Source organism: Misgurnus anguillicaudatus, chromosome 11, assembly GCF_027580225.2.
Source record: "Misgurnus anguillicaudatus chromosome 11, ASM2758022v2, whole genome shotgun sequence".
NCBI lineage: Eukaryota > Metazoa > Chordata > Actinopteri > Cypriniformes > Cobitidae > Misgurnus > Misgurnus anguillicaudatus.
Window position 1 is genome coordinate 23,962,536 of NC_073347.2, and position 22,596 is coordinate 23,985,131.

Below are 22,596 nucleotides of genomic sequence, written 5' to 3' on the forward strand. Positions count from 1 at the left end.
GCTCGTAATCATAGTTGAACCATTTTAAGTGCCTATGTAGTACCTGTGTAGCACCTGTTGTGCTATATAAAACCATATCTGGTGCTATAGTGGTGCTATATCACCCCTGGATGGTTCTTCATTGGTGCTTTTTATGTACTATATAGCACTAAAATGGTTCCCCTATGATTATGAGCTTTTAGTGCTATTTAGCACCATTTTTTTAGAGTGAAACTTTCTAAGTATAGACAACAGTTTAAGTTTGTACCCACTGTAAGATACAAATTTAGTGTCTTGTCCTGTTTGTTTGACAGATGAAGCGGTTACACAGGAGGTGATCCTACAGAAGAGTTCGGGTGGCCTGGGCTTAAGTTTCCGCATTTCTGAGCTTTATCCTGATGAGGGCAGCATAGTGCGTATTAAGAGGCTTTTTCCTGGTCAGCCTGCAGGGGATTGTGGGCTTCTGAAGGAGGGAGATATAATCGTGGCTGTCAATGGAGAACCTCTTAGAGACCTATCATATCAAGTAAAGGATCATTCAAATCCAGCATTCCATCAATTAGATGTAATAGTGATATTTAAATGTGTTAATTGTACATTTTAATTAGTGTGTGTGTGCGCCATGATATAGTTTATCCCATATTGTTGACTTAGTATTGTGTAGGTAAGACCAATGAACATAATTTGCATGCTTTCTTAAACCTGTCCTTCTGTGTCACAGTTAAAGGGATACTCCACTTTTTTCAAAAATATGCTCTTTCTCCAGCTCCCCTAGAGGTAAATATTTGATTTTTACTGTAGTGATATTACGCACTGCCCGAAAATAGTCCTCTGCTATTGAAAGTTACCAAGGGGACTATTTTCAGGCAATGTGTAATATCACTACACCTGCTGCAGCCATTTTACGGCAGCAAAGTCCTTGATTATAACGCCAGAATGAGAGTATAGTCCTAGCCATATCGACCTAGTAAATCGCAACTTTTAATTTTCTATCTGTCTTAGTACACAATGTAACTACAGAAGAGTCAAGTTTTAAATAGGAAAAATATAGAAACTCTTTGGTTATTTTTGAGTGTGATGCTAATGGTCTAATCAGATTCAGTGGATTATGCTAAGCTATGCTAAAAGAGGTACTGCCAGACCCAGAGATCAGCTGAATGGCTTCCAAAATGGTAAAAATCAATTGTTTAACTCTAGGGGAGCTGAAAAATGTTTTTTTTTTTTTTTAAAGTTAAGTATCCCTTTAAGCCCTTAAACGAAAGTGATTTTGCATAATTGGCTGTGGGAAACCCTTTCAATACTTCCTAATAAATATTTTCTCTTGCCACAGGAAATTCTGCATCTCCTCCAGAAATCGCCATCTGAGGTCAGGTTGTCAATCTGCAGACCTCCACGTGCTGAACGTGCAGATATCGACATTTTACTGGTAACTTTTTTTACACAGATTTTATGCTCTCCACATTCAGTCACAACGCACGATTTTTATATGATATTTTTGGTATTCAGTATTTAAAGAGAGCATGAATCTTGCAATCCTCTCTGACAGGATCCTGCAACGCTTCCAAACTGTGAACAGAGATCCAAATCTCTAGACCTGCAAGCGAGGTCTCTCGCCCCAGATCTCAGTGAACTCCTCAAGAAGACGGCTAAAGAGATGGTTATAAAGAAAGATGGTTCTCCAGAGAAAACCCAAGAGATCCTAGATAATGTGCTGATGGACAAGACTACATCCGCCCCTCCATCTCCACCTTCTCTTCCATCCACAGGTGAAGCAGAGGAACCAAAACCCCCTGTCATGATGGAGCAGGACTTTGATAACAAAGTCTCACCCCCAACTCCATGCACTGCTAAAATGACAACTGCCAACACAGCACCACCAACTCCAATAGCCTCTGAAGCAGCAATAACAGCCGATCAGCAAGAATTAAAAGATGATATCATCTCAAAAAACAATGGTAGCTCAACACATACCAGGTAAAAACCCCACCGGTTCTTCTTGTGCTTGTATTGAACAGACACAGAACAAATGTGTTTGTCTTGTTTTTTGTTTCCAGTCACACCAATGAAGATATGGATGAGAGCATGATAGATACCTTAGCTAGCGGCCTGACATCGGTCCTGACCAATGAAGAATACTCGGACATCACCACTACAGCACCCTGTTCTCCTGCCTGCAGCACCTCTGTCTTCCAACATCTGCTTCCTTTATCGCCCCTAAACACACCTCCACCCTACCAGGAAGCACCTCCTGCGGAATCGACACATCAGCCACCCACCCAGTCCAGTGCCCCTTCAACTAGCAACAATGGCTGGGATGATGAAGATGAAGAGGATGATGAAGATCCCAGAAAAGTAATTCTGATTGTGTAGGCCTGCAGATGTAGGTGTCATTAAAATTGTAAGTGGAAAAGCATATAAACATGTATAAACTGTTATCTTATAGGACATGTTGAAGGAGTTTGAACTGACTGTCACACTCACCAAATCATGGTGTGGCAGCTTTGGTTTTACCATTACCAGGAGTAAACAGGACAACTGCTATTACGTCCAGGAAGTCCTGGATAATCCAGCCAAATCAGACGGCAGACTGAGAGCAGGAGACCGGCTTGTCATGGTACAGCTATCCTCACTATGTACTTAGATTTGATAGATAATAGTTTGAGTCAGCAGTTTTTCTGTGGGACATTTAGTTGTGCTTATTAGCAAGGTCATGGGGTTGAATGACAATAAAAAATCATGTTTAGAATGAATGACATCATCTCTTACATTTTGCAGGTGAATGGCCACAATGTAACTAATGTGCCAGATCATGTGGCCATTAGCATTCTCCGGTCCTCCTCCAAAAGACTGTACATGGTACTGTGCCGAGCTGTGCAAAATCTGCTGCCACCACCACCTCCAGACACCCTCCAAGACATTGTCATATCTAAAACTCCATCTGGACAACTGGGTGAGGAAATTGGAAGAAGATTCATCATTTACAAAGCAACATTCACATAAATGCATAATGGATTTTTAAACTACAACATTGGAATTTAAACTAATCTCTCAAGTTTTGGTATACTGTCAAATGCTCACAGTATACCATAGATGCTACTGTAGCTACCACAAGATTTTATTTTGTCTGAGAGGTTACTGGTTATTGTACTTACGAAATAAAAAATGTGGGACTAATATAAAGAATACATCAAATTACCATAATTGTATACATTTGGTTTGGATTTGCCTACACAGGTATCAAGCTCACAGGTGGCATTGGCAGTAAATGGCAGGGAATTTATGTCCTGGAGGTGGTGCCAAACTCCCCTGCTAGTGAAGAGGGCAGCATCCAGCCCAATGACAAAATTGTCTACATTTGCGGGAAATGCACACTGGGGATGACAATGGAGGATGCAGTGAAAGTGTGTGAGGCCGCTCCACGTAGAGTCACATTCAAAGCCATGAGGTGAGAGTCGATTTTAAGTTACCATATAGTATGATTTAAAGGGACATTCCACTTTTTTTTGAAAATATGCTCATTTTCCAGCTCCCCTAGAGTTAAACATTTGATTCTTACCGTTCTGGAATCCATTCAGCTGATCTCCGAGTCTGGCGTTAACACTTTTAGCATAGCAGGAGCATTGCAGGAGGCGATGATATTACGCAGTGCCCGAAAATAGTCCTCTGCCATTGAAAGTTACTAAGGGAACTATTTTCGAGGAGTGCGTAATATCATTGCGCCTCCAGCAGCAAAGTCCTTGATTATTACGCCAGAATAAGAGTATATTTCCTAACCATATCTGCCTAAAAAATCGCAACTTTAAATTTTTCGTCGGGCTTAGTACACGATGTAACTACAGAAGAGTCAAGTTTTAAATAGGAAAAATATTGAAACTCTTTGGTTATTTTTTAAGCGCAATGCTAATGGTCTAATCAGATTTAATATGCTAAAAGTGCCAGCGCCAGATAGGGTGGCATTTGTGCCAGTTCCGCCGGACACATCCCGAACATGTTTTCGTGTTCGTTCTCGCGTTGGTCGACCGCATACGTCATCAAGGTTTAATATTTCGGGTTTAATTTCAGAAAAGCAACCGTTACATTTCAAGGTAAGAATGAAACTACAATGGTTGTATGTCTTAAAAGAAATAAATCTTAATTTTCGAATGTATTTTAACTGAAATGTGAGAACCTCGATGACGTATGCGGTCGAGCAGCGTGACGTCCGGAGAGTGAACCCGAAAACATGTTCGGGACGTGTCCGGCGGAACTGGCACGAATGGCCACCCTAGCGCCAGACCCGGAGATCAGCTGAATGGATTCCAAAACGGTAAAAATCAAATGTTTAACTCTAGGGGAGCTGGCAAATGAGCATATTTTCAAAAAAAGTGGGATGTCCCTTTAAAGATTTTTTAGGTGTTGTTTACATGTCAGTTTTTTACTCATATATTTTTTTCTTTGTTTTAGAGATGATCAGCCAGTGATACCAAAAGGTAAATGGAGTGGTCTGTGTTTTATAAAAATCATTATGGTAACCAATAGGCTGAGTAAATTATAGTTACTGTAGCATTTTTGGGTGAACTATTCCTGCAAAGCAAATACTTTTTGCTTTTAATTTTTTCATGATGAGTCATTTGAGATTATATATTGTAAGTCTTTAACTTTCCCATGGGCAAGGACACAGCTCTTACTGTTTTCTCTGGGCATGTGAGGGCTCAGACTGGGCTGTAGAGGGCGGTCAGGAGCGATGTGTTTCTGTCTGGTCTGAAGTGACAGTGTCCAGTCGGCTAGGCTTTCATTGCATGCATCACTAGGCATTGTGATGGTTTGAGCAGAACGTCAACCCTTATTAGAGTGCTTTACCATCATTGTCAGCCCCGAACAATATTTCATTTTCTTAATTTGATTTGAACCTGGATGTTGTCAATGTTGTTGTGCTGAAATGACTGGATGTAAAGTTTGCTATTTGTCTAATGTTGTATGAACAAAAAATAAATAATCAAATATAATCACTTAACCACTACTACTGTATGTCGATTCCAGCAAGCAATTTTGCATTTAAAAGACGTCTAATAGCAGTAGCGGAGTGGCCATCGGGAGAGTCGGGACTTTTCCCGGTGGGCCGGTAGTGTTTTGGGGCCGCGCGATGGCCGGCCCGGTCTGATAATAATTATACGTTACGTCGTAATGATTACGAGTTAATATTAGCAAAAGCATATGGGGCCGTGGCAGCCTGATCTGCGGCCGCTTCCCGCTGGTCAAACTGTGCAGGCTCTCTCTCTCTCTCTCTCTCTCTCTCCCTCTGCTCAACACAGTAGGCTATAATACAAGCGATCGCTCAACCCGTTCGGCAGGTCAAACCATGTCTAGGATTTTCACAAATATAGGGGGATCAGTGAGCGGCCCCTCACCAAATGGAATAGCCCATCTGCCTCTGATGTAAAAAGCTGCTGAACACACCTCTTTTTCTCGTCACATTTTGGGAATCTAACTTTGCAGTATCACATTTTATATTTCCTACTATTAGATTTCCATATTAATAGACGAGAGTATTCAACTTGAATATATAAATATCCTCACAACATTATTATTTCTCAAAACTTTGACAAAAATTATTTTCAAATGAACTGTAGTCTTACAGTTATTCAAAGATGCACACATTATTCCAGATATGATTTGAATATTAGACGAGATTATATAATATCTACATATAAATTAACATTACGGCATAATGAAATTAATAAAAAGACAAGGAAGCAGGATTAGCATGTAAATTGTATTATTATTAGTGGGAAAAAAAGCAATATTACTGAAATAAACTCTGAGGTAATGCGCCAAACACGTTAAAACAAATAAGCAATAACCGTGAAAAAAAAAAACATTATCTCTCAAAACTTTATATGACAAAAATTATATTTAAAGGAAATATCCTTACAGTTATTCAAAGATGCACAAATTATTCCACATTACTCCGTTTATGAGCACATTCATCTCTGGTCTCGCTCTGTTATGTAATAGCTGATTGAGGCGCGCATCTCCGTCTTTCAACCAGGTATCATTTTGTATAGTTACTCATTTAGGAAAATTAGCCATGATTTAATTATTTAATTATTATTATGAAAATGTTTTTTTTTTTTGGGGGGGGCAAATTGATTACGATTTGTATTACCCTAGTTTTACTACAAATAGGCTACGAGACATTTTTTTTACCACGGAGGGCCGGTGGTATACGAAATTTCCCGGTAGATTTTTTGGTCCCACTCCGCCCCTGTCTAATAGCCATCACAATTCAAACACAGCCCAGATATCTAGGCTAAAACAAGGCAAAATCTGTGAAAATTTAAAGGTGCAATGTGGGAGTTTTAATAGGATCCTTTGACAGAAATGCAATATAATATACATAACTATACTATTAGTGATGTTTAAGATCTTACATGATGAACTGTATTGTTTTAATTACCTTAGAATGAGCCTTTTTTATCTACATACACGGCGGGGCCTCTTACATGGAGATCGCCATCATGTTTCTACAGTAGCAATAACTGTTCTGCATAGCAACGTTGTCTCAGACGACGACATGTTTGTCCTGTGGCTACCATAGTTCGCTATGCATTTCAAAATTAAAGGTGAGCTGTGGACTGAGCTGTTGGTTGCAATTTGCAATCTCACAGCTAGATGCCGCTAAAAACCCACACTGAACCTTTAAAGTGCACCTATTCCATTGCTAAAAAACAATGTTATTTTGTCTATTTGGTATAATACAATGTGTTTGCATGGTTTACGGTAAAAAAAACACATTATTTTCCACATACCCACATGTAGCTCCAGATTTTTACTCTCTTCCTGAAATGGGCTGATTTGGTACAAAACTCATCGATTTGTCCCTGATTGGCCTGCTAATCTGCAAGTTGTGATTGGCCTGAATACCTCTGACGTCAGCCAGAAATGTGACGCTCCTTACCATGTTTGAAAGATTTGCTCGCAATGCTAACAGGAGTTAACTTACAGGCTGTTATTCCGAAGCGGGAGGAATTGATAATGTCAGTCTTGTCACCAATCCCAGGAAGTAAACTGTTGTCTACGATCTGTGTGTTCGTTGTAGTCAAAAAAAGAGACTTATGTTGGAAATGATAAATCACATCATTGTTTACTTTGGGGTTTGTACCTTATTGTTAACATGTACTAATACACTTACACACCAAAGGAAATGTAAAAACTTGAATTGGACAATAGGTGCTCTTTAATCGACATCTAACATAGCCCAGAAATAAATAAAATAAAATAAAATAAAATAAAATAAAATAAAATAAAATAAAATAAAATAAAATAAAATAAAATAAAATAAAATAAAATAAAATAAAGAATTAATGGAACTCAAACACCCTGTAATCACTGTTGACTTTGCCTACATGATGGAATATTATACATCTTCGCCCTTATTTTGGCAAAATTTGACAAATTTTACCAATCTAGCAAAAGTTTCTTTTTGCTAGAACTGGATTACTCATAGGCGTACAATATCGGGATTCGGGTGTATAGTTAACAAAGACAGTGAAATAATGCCTATTCATGCTGGGTGGTTGTTATGGTGTTTTTTTTCCAGTCGCTAGGGTGTTCTGGGTGGTTGCGAGGACAAGTGAGTGACTAATGTGTTTTAGATAGATTCTCTGTGGTTGCTTATTGACCCTAGTTAACTGAGTCTTCATACTTCATAACCAGAGTTCTTCATACGTGCCGTCTTGTTCGTCCAGTTAAATCTTTTCATTTACATATGTTATAACATCCATCTTCTTAATCATCATTCATGGCACAAACTTAAAAGACAAGTTAGGTTTGGGCTTTGTACAAATCCTTATAGTGCTTGCTGTATCACATACTACAGATACCTTTCATTTTCACAAACTGAGTCTCTTAAATGTTTTTTGACCAGAAATAACATGAACAGTGTAGGTACTGTATGGTGAACAGTTTGCGTATCACTTTCTAAAATAAGTGCACAATACAGCACACTATGATGTTTGAAATAGTAAACCGTTCCTGGTACTTCTCATCTCCAGGTCTGTTCGAATGGACGGAGAAACCGTTATTCCCTCCCCTGGAAGATTCCAGCTCACCTGAAATGGAAGCAGTACCTGCAGATGGTAAAGACTTTTCCCGTGTCTCTGTTGTCTAGGAGTTGTGACATTAGTTGTGTGTCGACAGATGCGGTATGTCCTGCTCAGAGGGCAGCGGGTACAGGATTAATTATTAGCGAGTGACATGGCCTCCTCCGGCCGATCAAAGTGCGGATTCGTTGTGTGTGATGAATAAAGGCCAGATGATTTCGAGGGCATCCGGGTTGCTATGAAACCACTAGCCAGGAGGTCTGTAAGCACTTTAAAAAAGCAAGCATAGTTTTCCTACAATAGCAAGGAGCAGGTGATCAACACAACTCCCCTCAAAATGGCAGCAAAGGAGGTGGACGGTCGTGAGTTTGGGAAATGTTTTAAAGGCAAAGCCATTGATATTTCATTTAGCAGGGTTAAAAAAGTCTGTTGATGTGAAGTTTGTGATGATTTTCTAATTGTTTATGAATTTTGTAACTTGATATTTGATTCATTGATGCGTATGTATATTCATTCTTCATTTAACAAGATAAATGCATTTGTCTCTCTCTCCATCTCTCTTTCTCTCAGGAAGATTCAGGAGGAGGCTTTCTGTGACATCGGAGCAGGAGGTAACTGTTGCTGTATTTGGACTTGACATGGAGAGTAATCTGACTCCAGCTTTGTAATCTCTATATCATCTATAAAGTAATATTACACTACTAAATTTGTAATGGTGTAAAACCTTTTTCTTGAATATGGAAGTGGATACTTGTGTTCACATTGCACATACATCCTTTTTTTCATATTCAATCTCAATAAACATTTTTTCCTGTAGAGCTGCATTGTCCAGGTGGAGTTCACCAAGTCGGAGAGGGATGGGCTGGGCTTTGCCCTGACGGGCGGAGTCAATGGGAGCGCTCTTAGAGTGAAAGATATTTGCTGTGGAGGCATGGCCGAACAGGATGGCCGTCTGCGAGTGGGAGACATCATTTTGGAGGTATGTGCATTTTCACTGTAAAACCTAAAAGTTAATTCAACTCAAACCATTTAAGTAAACCAGTTGCATTAGTTTTAAAACACATACATTTGACTACTGTGAACTTAAACAAATTGAGTCATATGCAGTTATACAGTTTACACTACTTAAATATAAGTGCATAATTGCACATGACTCAAGTTCACGGTACTTAAATGTATGTGTTTTAAAACTTAAATGGTCTAATGCAACCGATTTACTTAAATGGTTTGAGTTAAGTTAACTGTTAGGTTTCATAGTGTGGATGAAGATCTTTAGAGACACCATATAATGTCACATAGTATCTTATGTTTTGGAGGTGAATGGCATTATCGTGTCAGGTCTGAGCCACTGTAAAGTTGTAGATATTTTGAGGAAGGCAGAGGGCACGGTTCAGCTGACCGTTTGTAGGGACATCCTCCCCATGTCAGTCTGCTCTGGTTCAAGCTCCCCTACCAAAGCCTCTCCGGATATAACCACATCCAATTCTGCAGATCACGCAGGTTTCCAAACCTCTGGTTGTCCTGGAGGAGAATGTGAGCAGGTATATCCTTTTGTTGTCCCACCTCTTTACATTGTGAGCACAATAACAACTTTGCGTTGGTTAAATGTTGCAGTGAATTTAAAGCCGTTTCCTAACACAGAACACTAGACAAAAAGCTAGTCCAATGAGTGAACAAGTGATATTAAACCATGATTGAGAGGTTCACCATAATATTATTTAGGAGAACACTGATATATTGACCGATGATGCTTGCTATGCTTCTCAATGAATTACGGTGAAATGCCGCTACATCCAAAAGCAAGAGGGCGCTCTTGTGCAGAAGTACTCAATATGCGCCGTAGAAGAAGAACCATACACACGCAGCTATGACCATAGATATGTATAATAAAGGCTAGATGTCTCGCCCACGCTGCTGGCCAATTGAGTGGAACGCATTTGGCGGCCATCTTACCACAGGCAGCTCGCTCACTCGTAGCATTGAGTTTAATGGTGCAGGTACCTTTAAATGACCACAACCTGCTCAACTTTCCACCGATCTTCAAACGGTTTGGTTTTTTATAAACATCAAAGATGTACCTATGACACTGCATACTTATACTAAAAAATGTTTTTCATGAAACATGTTAAAGCATCCAGAATTATAGCCACGTTTATATAGTTGTAAGAGACCAAACCGTTTGAAAATTGGTAGAAAATTTAGCAAGTTATGGTAATTTAAAAGTACCTGCACCATTAAACTCAGTGCTAAAAGAGAGCGAGCTGCCTGTGGTAAAATGGCCACCAGGTGATGACATTAGAGACTCCGCCATAACACATCTAGCCTTTATTATACATATCTATGATGACACACAGCTCGAGGAAATGTGACTCAAACTAATGCTGCGTTTAGACCAGCCGCGGTAGAAGTGTGTTGCGCGAGTGATTGCAATGTTAAGTCACGTTGACGCGCGTCTGGAGGTCTCGCGGCACGAATGAGGCATTTGGTGCTGCGCGGAAGAAGCGATTCAACACCAGTCATCTTGCAAACAGACATCGCATAGCACTTGCCCCTCCCACAAGAAGCGGATTTTGCCTCTGACACGCGTCAAATGCTTGCTTTTTCCACCCGTCTACTTCGCTCTAGACGCGCGAATGCATTCAAGCGGCAAACTAGGCATGGAGACGCGATTTTGACGCCTCAAACACGGTTGGTGTAAACGCAGCATAACAGTGATTTCAGATCGATAAGTGATTTCTGATCATAAGCCTTAGTACATAAAATAGCTGTGAATAATATCGGCTGTGCAAATCAGAATAGTTATCGGCCACGTATTAGTAGTGTATATCGGCATTTATCGGTGCACTCCCAATATTTGTTAGCAATGCCTTCTATGTCCCTCAGAGGAAACAGTTTATACAAACTCAGATGACAAGTAAGTGTAGCTCAAGCTAAGTTAACTTATCACATGTCTCTTCTTACTCTCTGTATCTCTCTCTCTCTCTCTCTCTCTTGTTTTCTCCCGTCTCTTGCCTGTAGGAAAGTCGAAACTGTACACCTACCTGTCAGAGGTGTTGCCCATCTCTGAGAGTTACGGACATGTTACAGGAAAGGTGGGTGTCATTAAATCACATTTTCCTTAATTCTGATGCTTTAACACAATGGCCACCAGTAGGCAGGTTTTGTTTTAGGCAGCAAATTTCAATTCGAGATCATTCCTGCTTCGTTGTGTATATTTTAAACATATTTGAACCATTTATTTTTTCAACCTAGCTCTCAAAAGGAATCACCACAGGGAGGCACTATAGAGTCATTATTAAAATTGAGGACCAGCCAGAAAATAATACCAGCTATGGTTTAGTTAGGTTGACGAAGCACTTGCAATTAGCAGATGTTTTACATTTTAGGTGGAAAAATCGCAGGAAAATCAGCCTTGCATGATAACAGGCCCCGGAACGTAGCAATGTGGTCAAGGTCTCTGCTCATTCCTGCCCCGTACCCCCTTCAGGACAGACCCCCAGAAGCAGCAACTAGAAAACTCTGCCAGTCAGAAAAAGCATAGCCAGTCAGACGGCTGGAGCAGCAGTGATGAGGAAGATGATGGTGACGATGACGACGACAGCGTCCTTCTTTCATCGCCCCTGGAGATCGCCCCTCACACAGGTGAATGAAAATGCATTATATGTTATATATTTACATTTGGTTTGTGTGCTTCCTTATTTTTAAGATCACTTTTTTACCTTAAGGTGAAGCGATTGTGTCAGAAGAGGAGCTTGCCAATCTTGCAGTAATATCCCCTTCTAAGAATGGGCGGTACTCTGGCTGTAGGGTCAAAGCCCTTATCCAGTCTCTTGAACAGCTGGAAAAGCAAGATCTGATCAAAGAGTTTATGGTAAGGGCCTGTAGTTATAGTAAAAGTCGTCTCTTCATCACAATGATCAGAGAGCAAAGATGACTGCAATCAGATACTGTATATCCAGTCATTTCATTTTTTTTTTAGTGTACTTGATATACAGTCGGGGAGAACCTGGCCGAAAGTAGCGCGTGACAAAAGTAAAAAAGCGATTTTCTCCGAGCCCTGATAACATTTGCACCCCAAACTATGGCAGCAACTTTAGCACACAGCCCTTGACAGACCTGAAAAAATATTGTGTTATTTCCTTACCGTTTTGCGCGTGTAGGTCCGGAAAGCCGTTTTCAACCATGATAAGTAAATTCCTAAAGCGGTCTAAAGGGTTGTGTTTTTCGTTTCATGTGTTTAAGTAATGATCAATCTACAGATTATTTAATGCTCTAACACATCAAAATAAAATTAAATCCGGTTTAAATTTCAGGAGTTCCTGTCGGGACGAAAGTAACACTTGTTACCTTTGTCCCGCGGCTAATATTGCTGCATTATGTTAAAAATGTATATTATTCTAATTTGATTTAAAGGTGCAGTGTTTACATTTTAGCTGCATCTAGTGGTGATGTTGCAGATTGCAACCAACGGCTCAGTCCACTGCTCACCTCTCGCTTTTGAAACGCATAGAGAAGCTACGGTAGCTGCCACCTGACAAACATGTCGTCATCGGAGACAGCTTAGTAAAAAAAGTTTGTCCGTTAAGGGCTTTTATAGAAACATGGCGGCACAAAATGGCGACTTCCATGAAAGGGGACCATCGGTGTATGTAGATAAAAACGTCTCATTCCAAGGTAATAAACACATAACGGTGCATTATGAAAGATCTTTATACACCCCTGATAATATAGTTTTGTATAATATTTAGCATTTCTGTCAAGAGATCCTTCTAAAAAATACACACTGGACCTTTAATTTAATTTTATGGTGTTCAAACTGTTAAATTTTTATTTTATTTTCAACAATTCAATACTGTCACACAACATTTTTGCAGTTACATATAAACAAGATCACCATTGTGTATATTTACTAAAAACAAGTGTAACACAAAAATCTGTCTTGTTTTGTTGTGTAACTTTTGACCCACCTGTGTGTTACTTTCGTCCCTGCCAACAGGGTCAAAAGTAACATTGCACTACTTATGTTCAAAGTGAAATTATTCTAAAGTGATTTTAATTTTGTAAAACAATTTCACCTGGTATTGATAGACAACACTTGTGAGTTGACCACAGCAAAAATATATCTCTGTCTAAAACATTGTCTTTTTAAAGGAAGTTTTTCTGAAAAATTTTACTTTTGCCCCTGCTCTTCCCTACATAAATGATATAGGTCAGGGGTTTTCAAACTTTTTGGTTGCAAGGACCCCCATACTGAAATATAAAAAAACATTTAAACTGTTAGATAAAGTCCTTTATCTCACAAATTGTATGGGGACCCCTTGAACCTTTTTGGGGGACCCCAATTTAAAAACCACTGATATAGATAACACTATGTAACTTATGTCTATAATAAACATGAACTGTTCATTTATAGAAGTGAGAGATTTATACTAATCTTACTTTTATCCTAATAGGCTTTAGAGCATTTGAAACCCTCAGACAACTGTCTGGTTGGAAAAGCCCCTGAAAACCGTGAGAAGAACAGATATAGGGATATCCTGCCCTGTGAGTACCTCTGCCTCTCCCATAGTGCACCACAAAACCTTTTACTAGTTCCCTTAGTTAAGATTTTTATTGCCATTTTACAATTAGCAAGCCTCACTTCTCATAAAATGATGTTTGTCCTTTACATTTCATGCCATTTTGAAACCACATTGTAAAGAATTACCAGAATTTAACAAAATACTATATTGAAATCAGTAAAGGCCAAATTTTCAAATTATAGTTTTATTGTAATTTCCTTTTACTGTAAGTGTAGTAAATGGTACAGATACTGCGAATGTACATCAACTATATATTGTTTTATATGAATAATAACACTTTTTACAATGCAGGGCAACATATATTGTTGTAGAAAATTTACCAGTAAACAACCCGTTATACATTTACCAGTAAAAACAGAACACACAACACAGCAATTAAATGAAATGTAACCAATCCCTGGTTATTTACTCCCGGGTGTCCTACCAGAGCAGGGTGTTAGATTACATCGCCGGTGTGGACGTGTATTTCACTCCCTATTTCACACTCTATCCGGCACCTCTTTGCGGCTTTCCGGGCCTCCTCACCCATGTGGTGCCGTTTTCATATTGCGGCTACGGTATCCTGTTTGCACTCCTGTTCAGTTTTCGCTGCCGTGAGGTGTGGTGGGTCATGAGCCGTGTAAGTTGATGTTTGGTCTCTCTGTTTCGAATATAACCTATAATGCTGCAAAAGTCAAACAGGAGATGTGTGACTCACCGATCCGCTTTCACTGGTAATGGGAAACATCCCTTCATGTGAGGGGTCACAGGGGAGTGTGTGATTTTTAGGCCGGTGGTGTGTATGTGGGCTGTATTAGCATTGAAAAGAGGGGGTCTCTGTGCAGAAGGCGTACAATACAGTGTTTCATGTGCTCGCGGGAGGCAGACAGCCCTAGCTTGCCCTGGAATGTTTGTTTATCACGGCTTCTGTTCTACGAATAAAGGGCCCAGGATTGAAAGTGTGAGGCCCCTGGGACTTAACCGCTGTTTTTGCTGGAAGCAGTTCAAGGGTTGCAACCTTCTCCGGAAAGCGTGATGCCACCCATTGTGGAGTTCGCTCCGCACGAATTTACCTACTCCTGGCGATGTACTGCGTGCACATGTGCTCCCTGTTTCCCTTCTCACTGTTTTAGTTTTCAAACCCTTTTCCTCTTCCGAACATGTTTTTGCAAGCGGCCCCCTTGCATTGAGTTGCGGCCAAAACTAGTAAAATAGCATGTGAGAGACACCACTGAGTCTGTCCTACAATCATTTCTTTTGCTCTCTTACACATTGTACACTGCTCACAGATCCAGAAACATGCGACTAAACAAACTATAAAATTGAAAATTATTTTGGACCTATTATTACGGAGTTAAAATTTCATAAAACAAGTCAATATTTTCATTTTATTCAATGAAATATTTAAAGGGACACTCCACTTTTTTAACTCTTTCCCCGCCAGCGTTTTTTTAAAAAGTTGCCAGCCAGCGCCATTTTTCATGATTTTCACAAACGTTTAATGCCTTCCAGAAAATGTTCTTCTTCAAATATATAAACATACAATATACCAAATGTAAGAACAGACCCTCTGCTTTCAAAAAAAAAAAGCGTTTCATCCTACCTTCAGTTGTTCTTTTGTAATCAGCTTTTGAATATGTTTCTGCAAAAACACCACATTTTGAGCAAAAAGCAGAGATAATTCCATTTTTGTGACAGACTTTTCATAGAGATCCCATTCAGAGCGATCTTTAAAACAGACACGGACATGCAGCAGCTTGCCATAGGGCAATACTTCCGGTTTTAAAAAGTTGCGTTTAAAAAGTATTATCCTAGTGGATAATAGCGGTATTGCGGAAAGACGGAAATACTCGTCATTGGCTGGGAAGCGTTTTCTCTTGATTGACGAGATATCTCGTCAATGGCGGGGAAATAGTTAATATATGCTCATTTTCCAACTCCTCTAGAGTGATTTTTACCATTTTGAAATCCATTCAGCTGATCTCGGGTCTGGCGGTATCACTTTTAGCATAGCTTAGCATAAACCATTGATTTTAATTAGACCATTAGCATCGTGCTCAAAAATGACCAAAGAGTTTTGTTATTTTCCCTATTTAAAACTTGACTCTTCTGTAGTTACATCGTGTACTAAGACCAACAGAAAATTAAAAGTTGCGATTTTCTAGGCCAATATGGCTATGAACTATACTCTCATTCTGGCGTAATAATCAAGGACTTTGCTGCCGTAACATGGCTGCAGCAGGCACAATGAAATTCGCAGCGCCCGAAAATAGTCCTCTTGGTTACTTTCAAATCACAACTTTTAATTTTCCACCGGTCTTAGTACACGATGTAACTACAAAAGAGTCAAGTTTTAAATAGGAAAAATATTGAAACTCTTTGGTCATTTTTGAGCACAATGCTAATGGTCTAATCGGATTCAATGGATTATGCTAAAAGTGATACAGCCAGACCCGGAGATCAGCTGAATGGATTCCAAAACTGTAAAAATCAAATGTTCCCTAGTGGAGCTGGAAAATTAGCATATCTCTATATCTTTTATCTAATATCTATTTTCAAAAAAGTGGAGTGTCCCTCAAGTGATCATCTCTGACTCATATGTAGTAAAATGTTGCTGTTTAAAAACAAAATGCGTGTTTTGTTTCATGTCTTGAGATTTATTAAGCTATAGCAACCAACATGGGAATATCCTAGAGCATTCTTCTCACCCTGCTCCCCTGCGTTCACTCCTTCAGGTTTTCCAAAGCACGTGACCTTGAGATGAGCTTGTTTTATTTATTCGGAGAAGTTATTTGTTGTACATTGGGACCATTTGTTCCTTCTGCATTACTCTATGGGGAAACTATCAACAAAGCAGTCTCTGCTTTGCAGATTAATAACACTGCTAGGTATTAAAGCCAACAACAGCACTCGCCCCATTACATGGATGCAGAGACCTCATATAAATTTCTTGAAACTGGATTTCACATTAAAAACAATTTTAGGGGGAATCATGCATTTGAAATGATACAATTGTATAGGTTTTCATTATGAGCACTCATTGTTTGAGTTAATCTACAGGAAAACTATTGGAGCGTACATCCTATAGAACTTATCTTATATTTATTCATTCTTTGATTTATACATATTCATTTATTTCAAACTAATATAATAAAAATTCATAATACAGTTTGTCTAACATATCAGAAAACAGTATCTCTAAGACAAAACATACATGTTGTACATGATAATATCATTACACCCGAAAAGAACCAGGATGAAGCCGAAACTTATATTTATAACTATATAAAGTAATACAAAATGCTTGTTTAAGCTTAAATATACCAACATTTCCCCAGCCATATGATAACAGTGCGTGATTCTGTATATTATCTGTATAATATGATTATGCAATATTGCTGGCATTAGTGACCATTGTTTCTTTCTCTTCAACCATTCAGACGATAAGACGCGGGTTCCTGTTGGAGAAAACAAAGACTACATCAATGCCAGCTACATTCGTATGAAGGTGGGCACAGAAGAGTTCCTCTACATCTCCTGTCAGGGCCCTCTGCCAGCTACACAGGATAACTTTTGGCAGATGGTGTGGGAGAACAAGTCTGATGTTATCGCTATGATGACTCAGGAGGTAGAACGGGGCCGGGTCAAATGCCACAAGTACTGGCCCGAGAAGCTCAGCGTTCCCAAAGAAACTGACCGTTACCAGCTCATTCTGGACAACCACCAGATGCTCGGCTATTTCCATATTAAGATCATCAAAATGGTGGAAAAAGAGGTTAGGAGTAATAAAATAATAATTAAATGAAATAAATATGCATGCGATAGGGCTTGCTTTCAAATGTATCTTGAATGGTTTTGCCACGAAAAAAATGAAACAATGTTTACACTAAAAAAGCTATTTTTTCTTTAAAAGTAGGAAATAAATAAATAAATAAATGTTTACTGACAAACTAATTAAAAATGGTTGTTTGTAATGTATTTTTCACATCCAATACATTTTAATTGTAAAGTCTACTATCCAGCTGGTTATAACTGTATACTCCTCATGAAACTTTATACTTTTCCAGACTGGTGATGTTCATTTTGTGAAGCATCTGAAGTTTACCACATGGCCCGACCATGGCACACCCCACTCCTCTGAGCAACTGGTGCGATTTATTCGCTACATGAGGGCTATACACTCTAAAGGGCCAATCACGGTTCACTGCAGTGCAGGCATTGGTCGGGCCGGGGTCCTCATCTGCACTGACGTCATCCTCAGTCTCATTGAGAAAGATCTAAGTGTGAGTACCTACCTTAAATGGTCTTACAGCAATATTTGGGTATATGTGAGAAAAGGCAACAGATCATAATAAATGATTGGGCTCTTGTTTTGTGCTTGTAGATTAATGTGAGTGACATAGTGAAGGAGATGAGACTTCAGCGCCACGGCATGATTCAGACCAAAGTGAGTACAACACAACATGCAGCATTGTTCAGTGGTATTGCATGGTGTGAGGATGTGACATACAAAGTCACTCACATGTATTCTCAGTTTATGTATAACCAGGAAACCTAGCCGCTGGTCTTGTCAAGCTGTATTTAAATAAAGTTTATTTAAATAAGTTTGTGAGGAGCATGGTCATGTAATCCAACCAATCAGCACAAAGAGCACTCTATATAAAGCCGTCACTCACATCTGTCCTATGACAGTTTTTAGAAGCATCCCTCCACCCCATCACTTCACTCTCTGCTGATGTACCTATTCCAGTTTAGGAGGGGGAAGTTCTCTGGGTTTGGGCTAATATTTTAATATATTGTCTCATTGGACAGCACACCAAATATGCTTTATTTCATATTTGATCACATGTTAATGCAAACACGTGAAATTAAATTTTGGTGTCAGTTGGCCAAATTCTGGCCAACATGGACAAGTTTGGTGACTTTCCCTGAAAGGGACACTTCTTTTTAATTGTCCAGCTCCCCTAGAGTTAAACACTTGATTTTTACCTTTTTGGAATCCATTCAGCCGATCTCCGGGTCTGGCGGGACCAGTTTTAGCATAGCTTAGCACAATCTATTGAATCTGATTAGACCATTAGCATCGCGCTCAAAAATGACCAAAGAGCTTCAATTTTTTTCTATTTAAAACTTGACTCTTCTGTAATTACATTGTTTACTAAGACCAACGGAAAGTAAAAGTTGCAATTTTCTAGGCAGTTACGGCTAGGAACTATACTCTCATTCCGGCGTAATAATCTAGGACTTTGCTGCTGTAACATGGCTGCAGCAGGCGCAATGATATTACGCAGCGCCTGAAAATAGTTTCCTGCTATTGAAAGTAAACAAGGGGACTATTTTCAGGCGCTGTGTAATATCATCGCGCCACCTGCAGCCATGTTACGGCAGCAAAGTCCTTGAATATTACGCCAGAATGAGAGTATAGTTCCTAGCTATATCTGCCTAGAAAATTGCAACTTTTAATTTTTCGTCGGTCTTAGTACACGATGTAACTACAGAAGAGTCAAATTTTAAATAGGAAGAATATCGAAACTCTTTGGTCATTTTTGAGTGCGATGCTAATGGTCTAATCAGATTCAATGGATTATGCTGAGCTATGCTGGGAGTGATACCGCCGGACCCAGAGATCGGCTGAATGGATTCCAGAACGGTACAAATTTAATGTTTAACTCCAGGGGAGCTGGAAAATGAGCATATTTAAAAAAAAAGTTGAGTGTCCTTTTAATGGTGGAAAGTGAACAATTTGCTGCAAGCATGAACACATTGCACAAGAGCATGAAACCACTGAAATTCAAGAAACATTCAGAGACCAAACAACTACCAAACTATAAAAACACGTTGTTCTTTGGTTTAAATATTACATTCCCATTATAAATATATTAAATAATTTCAGTTTTTGTTTCTTTTGTACAACAAATGATTTGAGTACTTCGGGTCAGAACATCATGTTCAATGTAAATGTCCAATCTAAGGCAATTTTTCCACTATTAAGTTTCTGGCATAATGAAAAACACTTAAAAAGGACAAATTAAAAATGATTGATTTGTATTTTCTACATCCAATTTTAATTTTAAAACTTTAATTTGTACTATCCAGCTGGTTATTGGTTAGGAGGAATTTTTGTCCTCTGCATGTATTTTATGAGTTAACCTTTTACTGAATGCATGGTTGAATCTAGAGAGGTTTTGAAAATGCTGTTCTTCTTTCTGATTTTAGGAACAGTACCTCTTCTGTTATAAAGTCTGGCTGGAAGTTTTGCAGAGCATCTCACTTCTTCATGGTAACCACTGGCAATCTGAATCCTCTTCATGTTTGAATCCTTAAAGTCTTACTGTTGTTTCCTGAAAAATGTTTTTGAGTGGCAGAATGATGATTTTATGTGTGTCTTATATAGTATGACCACTTGTCCAAATATTGACAATATTATAGAAAATAGATTAATTCATTAACAGCAATATCTGATTTATATTTTTATATATCGTCACCCTTAGAAATCCTGATTTCATAGCCTTATAGTCATTTTGCGTGGGATGTGTGGTAGTTTTGTTTTCCTTATGATAAATCAAACATCAATGATTTTCACTATTTTAAAAATATATCCTTAAACCATGTACACAAATGACAAAATGTATTATCCAAACCTATATATCTTACAGTATTGCACTGTATGAGCTTGACAGTATTGCAGTGTGGGTGATTTTAGTTGCTATCATCATCTTTTAAATGCTTGTTAGACTCTCTGGAGAAGCAGCCGCTAGACAGACAATTTCAATCAATTTTAGCAAAGTGCCTTTTGATTTCTATACTGTATGTGGGCAGTTTTCTTTCTGCACTCACTCAGATTTTACTGTAAGCAGACTGTTTTACCTCCTCATTGACAGAAGGTCAGAGCAGACAGAGGTATCCCAAAGAAATCAGTATATGATGCACAGAGATTACAAACCATAGCCTTCTTTTCTCTGATGTTTGTGAGCCTCTTATGCTCTGCTTGCTGGCACAATATTTTCACTTTGACACCATGGCAAGTATTTACTTATACGTGTAATGAATTCTTGCGGTGAGGATCTACAGTCATAATATTAAGCAACAAACTCGTGAATGTATCAACAATGGCGATGGACCAATATTCTGTAATCTTTTACTTCTCACTGTAAACCTACAGCACAATAATTTGCAGCACAAGAATGTCTTAAACAATTTATTTCAGAGCACATCAGAGCTTTTAAAGTTTCTTAACATTTAATGTTATTTATTTGTATTGCAGTACTTTTTAACAGGTATTGTAAAAATGTGAACCTACAGTATCAGTGTATTGCTGTATTACAATATAAACGTTGTACTTGAATGCCAAGTAAGGGAGAGCGGGGCACAACCTAACGCTTTTTGACTTTGGCTCTATCATTCAAAAAATATTTAAGTTAGATCAATCATTTTTTACACAATCAACACACACATCTCTGCTACAAATAAACACTTAAAGTTTATTTGTGGGACCTACCGTTATTGTACAATACACCGAAAGTGACAGTAGTGCAAATGTTACAACTTACCCTATAGGTGGGGTTAATTGTAACAAACAGAGGGTTTGTTTTCTGCTAGAAGATTTAGTTTAAACACAAATATTCAATAAAATTCTGTCTATATACTAAAGGTGGATATTGTTTATATATCTGCCTATAATAGATAGATATCCAAATATTCATCCATTCATGATCCTTCATCTAACCATTCTTGTATTATGCATCCAAACATATAGATTTTTTTGAAAGGGCTGCACAATTAAGACAAAAAAAGTTATTTCCCCTGATATTGCATTTTATAGTTATCATCTTGATAAATAGTTTTTACATTGTATTCATTCCAATATCATTGTATACTGGAGGCTTAATTATAACACTGTGTTAACACTAACCCTGCTGTGTAAAAAATGATTTCAATCCCAGCTATCAGTTACTAGGAGTTGCTGACATGTTTCAAAATGGTGTTATGTTTTAGGTAACAAGACAGTGATTAAAACAATATAGGGTTGGATTTGATGACACACCCAACTCAGAAATCGGAAAAACATAAGATGAAGAAATTTACTTTTATGCCTCCAAAACACTCTTTGTTCAATATCTTAACCAAAACTTTTCACAAATTCACAGGAGATCTTCTGACAGTAAGAGAAATTTACCAAAATCACAGATTGCTGTAAAGTAGCTGCATTACAATTAACCCCGCATTAGTTTGTGCCCTGCTCACCCATACTGTATAAGCTAGTCAGTCGTAGTTATAAGATGTATCACACGTGTATTAATCTATAACTGTACTTGTTTTTACAAATAAAATTAGCACATTATTCGTCATCATGTTTCTTCAAATATATTTATTATATTTATAATATAATAGCCAACTAATATCCATAGCCATCTTAATAATAAAGAACTGTAGGCAGACTGAAACATACAGACAGCTCAAGGCCGTGTCACCCTGCAGTACACATCCTGAGGTTTACAGCTGATACTTTTCAGTTAAAGAAACAAAAGCTGTCTCTTTACAGCCTTATCCACAGCACACGAGCTGGAGTGTTCCTGCTCGGCTTTTACTGCCGAGTAAACAGCACCTTTCACATGGGGTTTTGACAGCATGGAGAGCTATTTGACCTTGTGCAAGACTTTAAAGACAAACATTTGGGTGATAAGATGATCTGCAAGTTTGGAGAAAAAAAATATTTTTGCACTTACATTTTTAAGTTAAATCAACTGGGATTCACAAGTCATTTCAACTATCTTGAGAAGTAATGAGTTGTAAAAATTATGTCAACTTAATTTTATAAGTTATAGCAAGTCATCACTACTCAATACAGTTATAATGACTTGTAAAGCAAACATTTTCACATTGGGGGAGAGCTACCTTTGTGTGTAAAATGAACCACGCTACCCTATATGATGTGATTTCAGGCATGTTTTGCAACACAACGTACCATCTGGATT

The 22,596-nt window shown here is 38.5% G+C and overlaps 1 protein-coding gene and 1 long non-coding RNA gene across 6 annotated transcripts in view; one reads left to right on the plus strand and one right to left on the minus strand.

Annotated features, from left to right (window-relative positions):
- ptpn20 (protein tyrosine phosphatase non-receptor type 20) overlaps nt 1–21,969 on the plus strand; it is a 42,299-nt gene extending 20,330 nt beyond the window's left edge. For 2 of the 5 annotated variants that reach the window (XM_055169335.2, XM_055169336.2), the window contains 20 exons: nt 294–505; nt 1,310–1,405; nt 1,526–1,953; nt 2,034–2,331; nt 2,423–2,593; nt 2,755–2,929; nt 3,214–3,424; nt 4,423–4,448; nt 8,013–8,096; nt 8,631–8,671; nt 8,878–9,039; nt 9,377–9,601; nt 11,079–11,152; nt 11,548–11,702; nt 11,786–11,931; nt 13,514–13,604; nt 17,062–17,396; nt 17,689–17,904; nt 18,006–18,068; nt 19,838–21,969. In XM_055169335.2, coding sequence (XP_055025310.2) covers nt 294–505; nt 1,310–1,405; nt 1,526–1,953; nt 2,034–2,331; nt 2,423–2,593; nt 2,755–2,929; nt 3,214–3,424; nt 4,423–4,448; nt 8,013–8,096; nt 8,631–8,671; nt 8,878–9,039; nt 9,377–9,601; nt 11,079–11,152; nt 11,548–11,702; nt 11,786–11,931; nt 13,514–13,604; nt 17,062–17,396; nt 17,689–17,904; nt 18,006–18,068; nt 19,838–19,945 — 3,317 coding nt within the window. In that variant the 3' untranslated portion in view covers nt 19,946–21,969. Of the gene's footprint in view, nt 1–293; nt 506–1,309; nt 1,406–1,525; nt 1,954–2,033; nt 2,332–2,422; nt 2,594–2,754; nt 2,930–3,213; nt 3,425–4,422; nt 4,449–8,012; nt 8,097–8,209; nt 8,423–8,630; nt 8,748–8,877; nt 9,040–9,376; nt 9,602–11,078; nt 11,153–11,446; nt 11,703–11,785; nt 11,932–13,513; nt 13,605–17,061; nt 17,397–17,688; nt 17,905–18,005; nt 18,069–19,837 lie in introns of those variants that run through there. The other 3 variants (XM_055169337.2, XM_055169338.2, XM_055169339.2) reach the window with 3 other exon arrangements.
- On the minus strand, nt 2,213–8,193 carry LOC129415384 (uncharacterized). The gene is made up of 4 exons (XR_008634796.2): nt 8,070–8,193; nt 2,746–2,925; nt 2,461–2,566; nt 2,213–2,351 (listed from the first exon to the last, which is right to left on the minus strand). It is a non-coding gene; the product is annotated as an uncharacterized lncRNA (long non-coding RNA).
- Nucleotides 21,970–22,596: the final 627 nt, after the last annotated feature.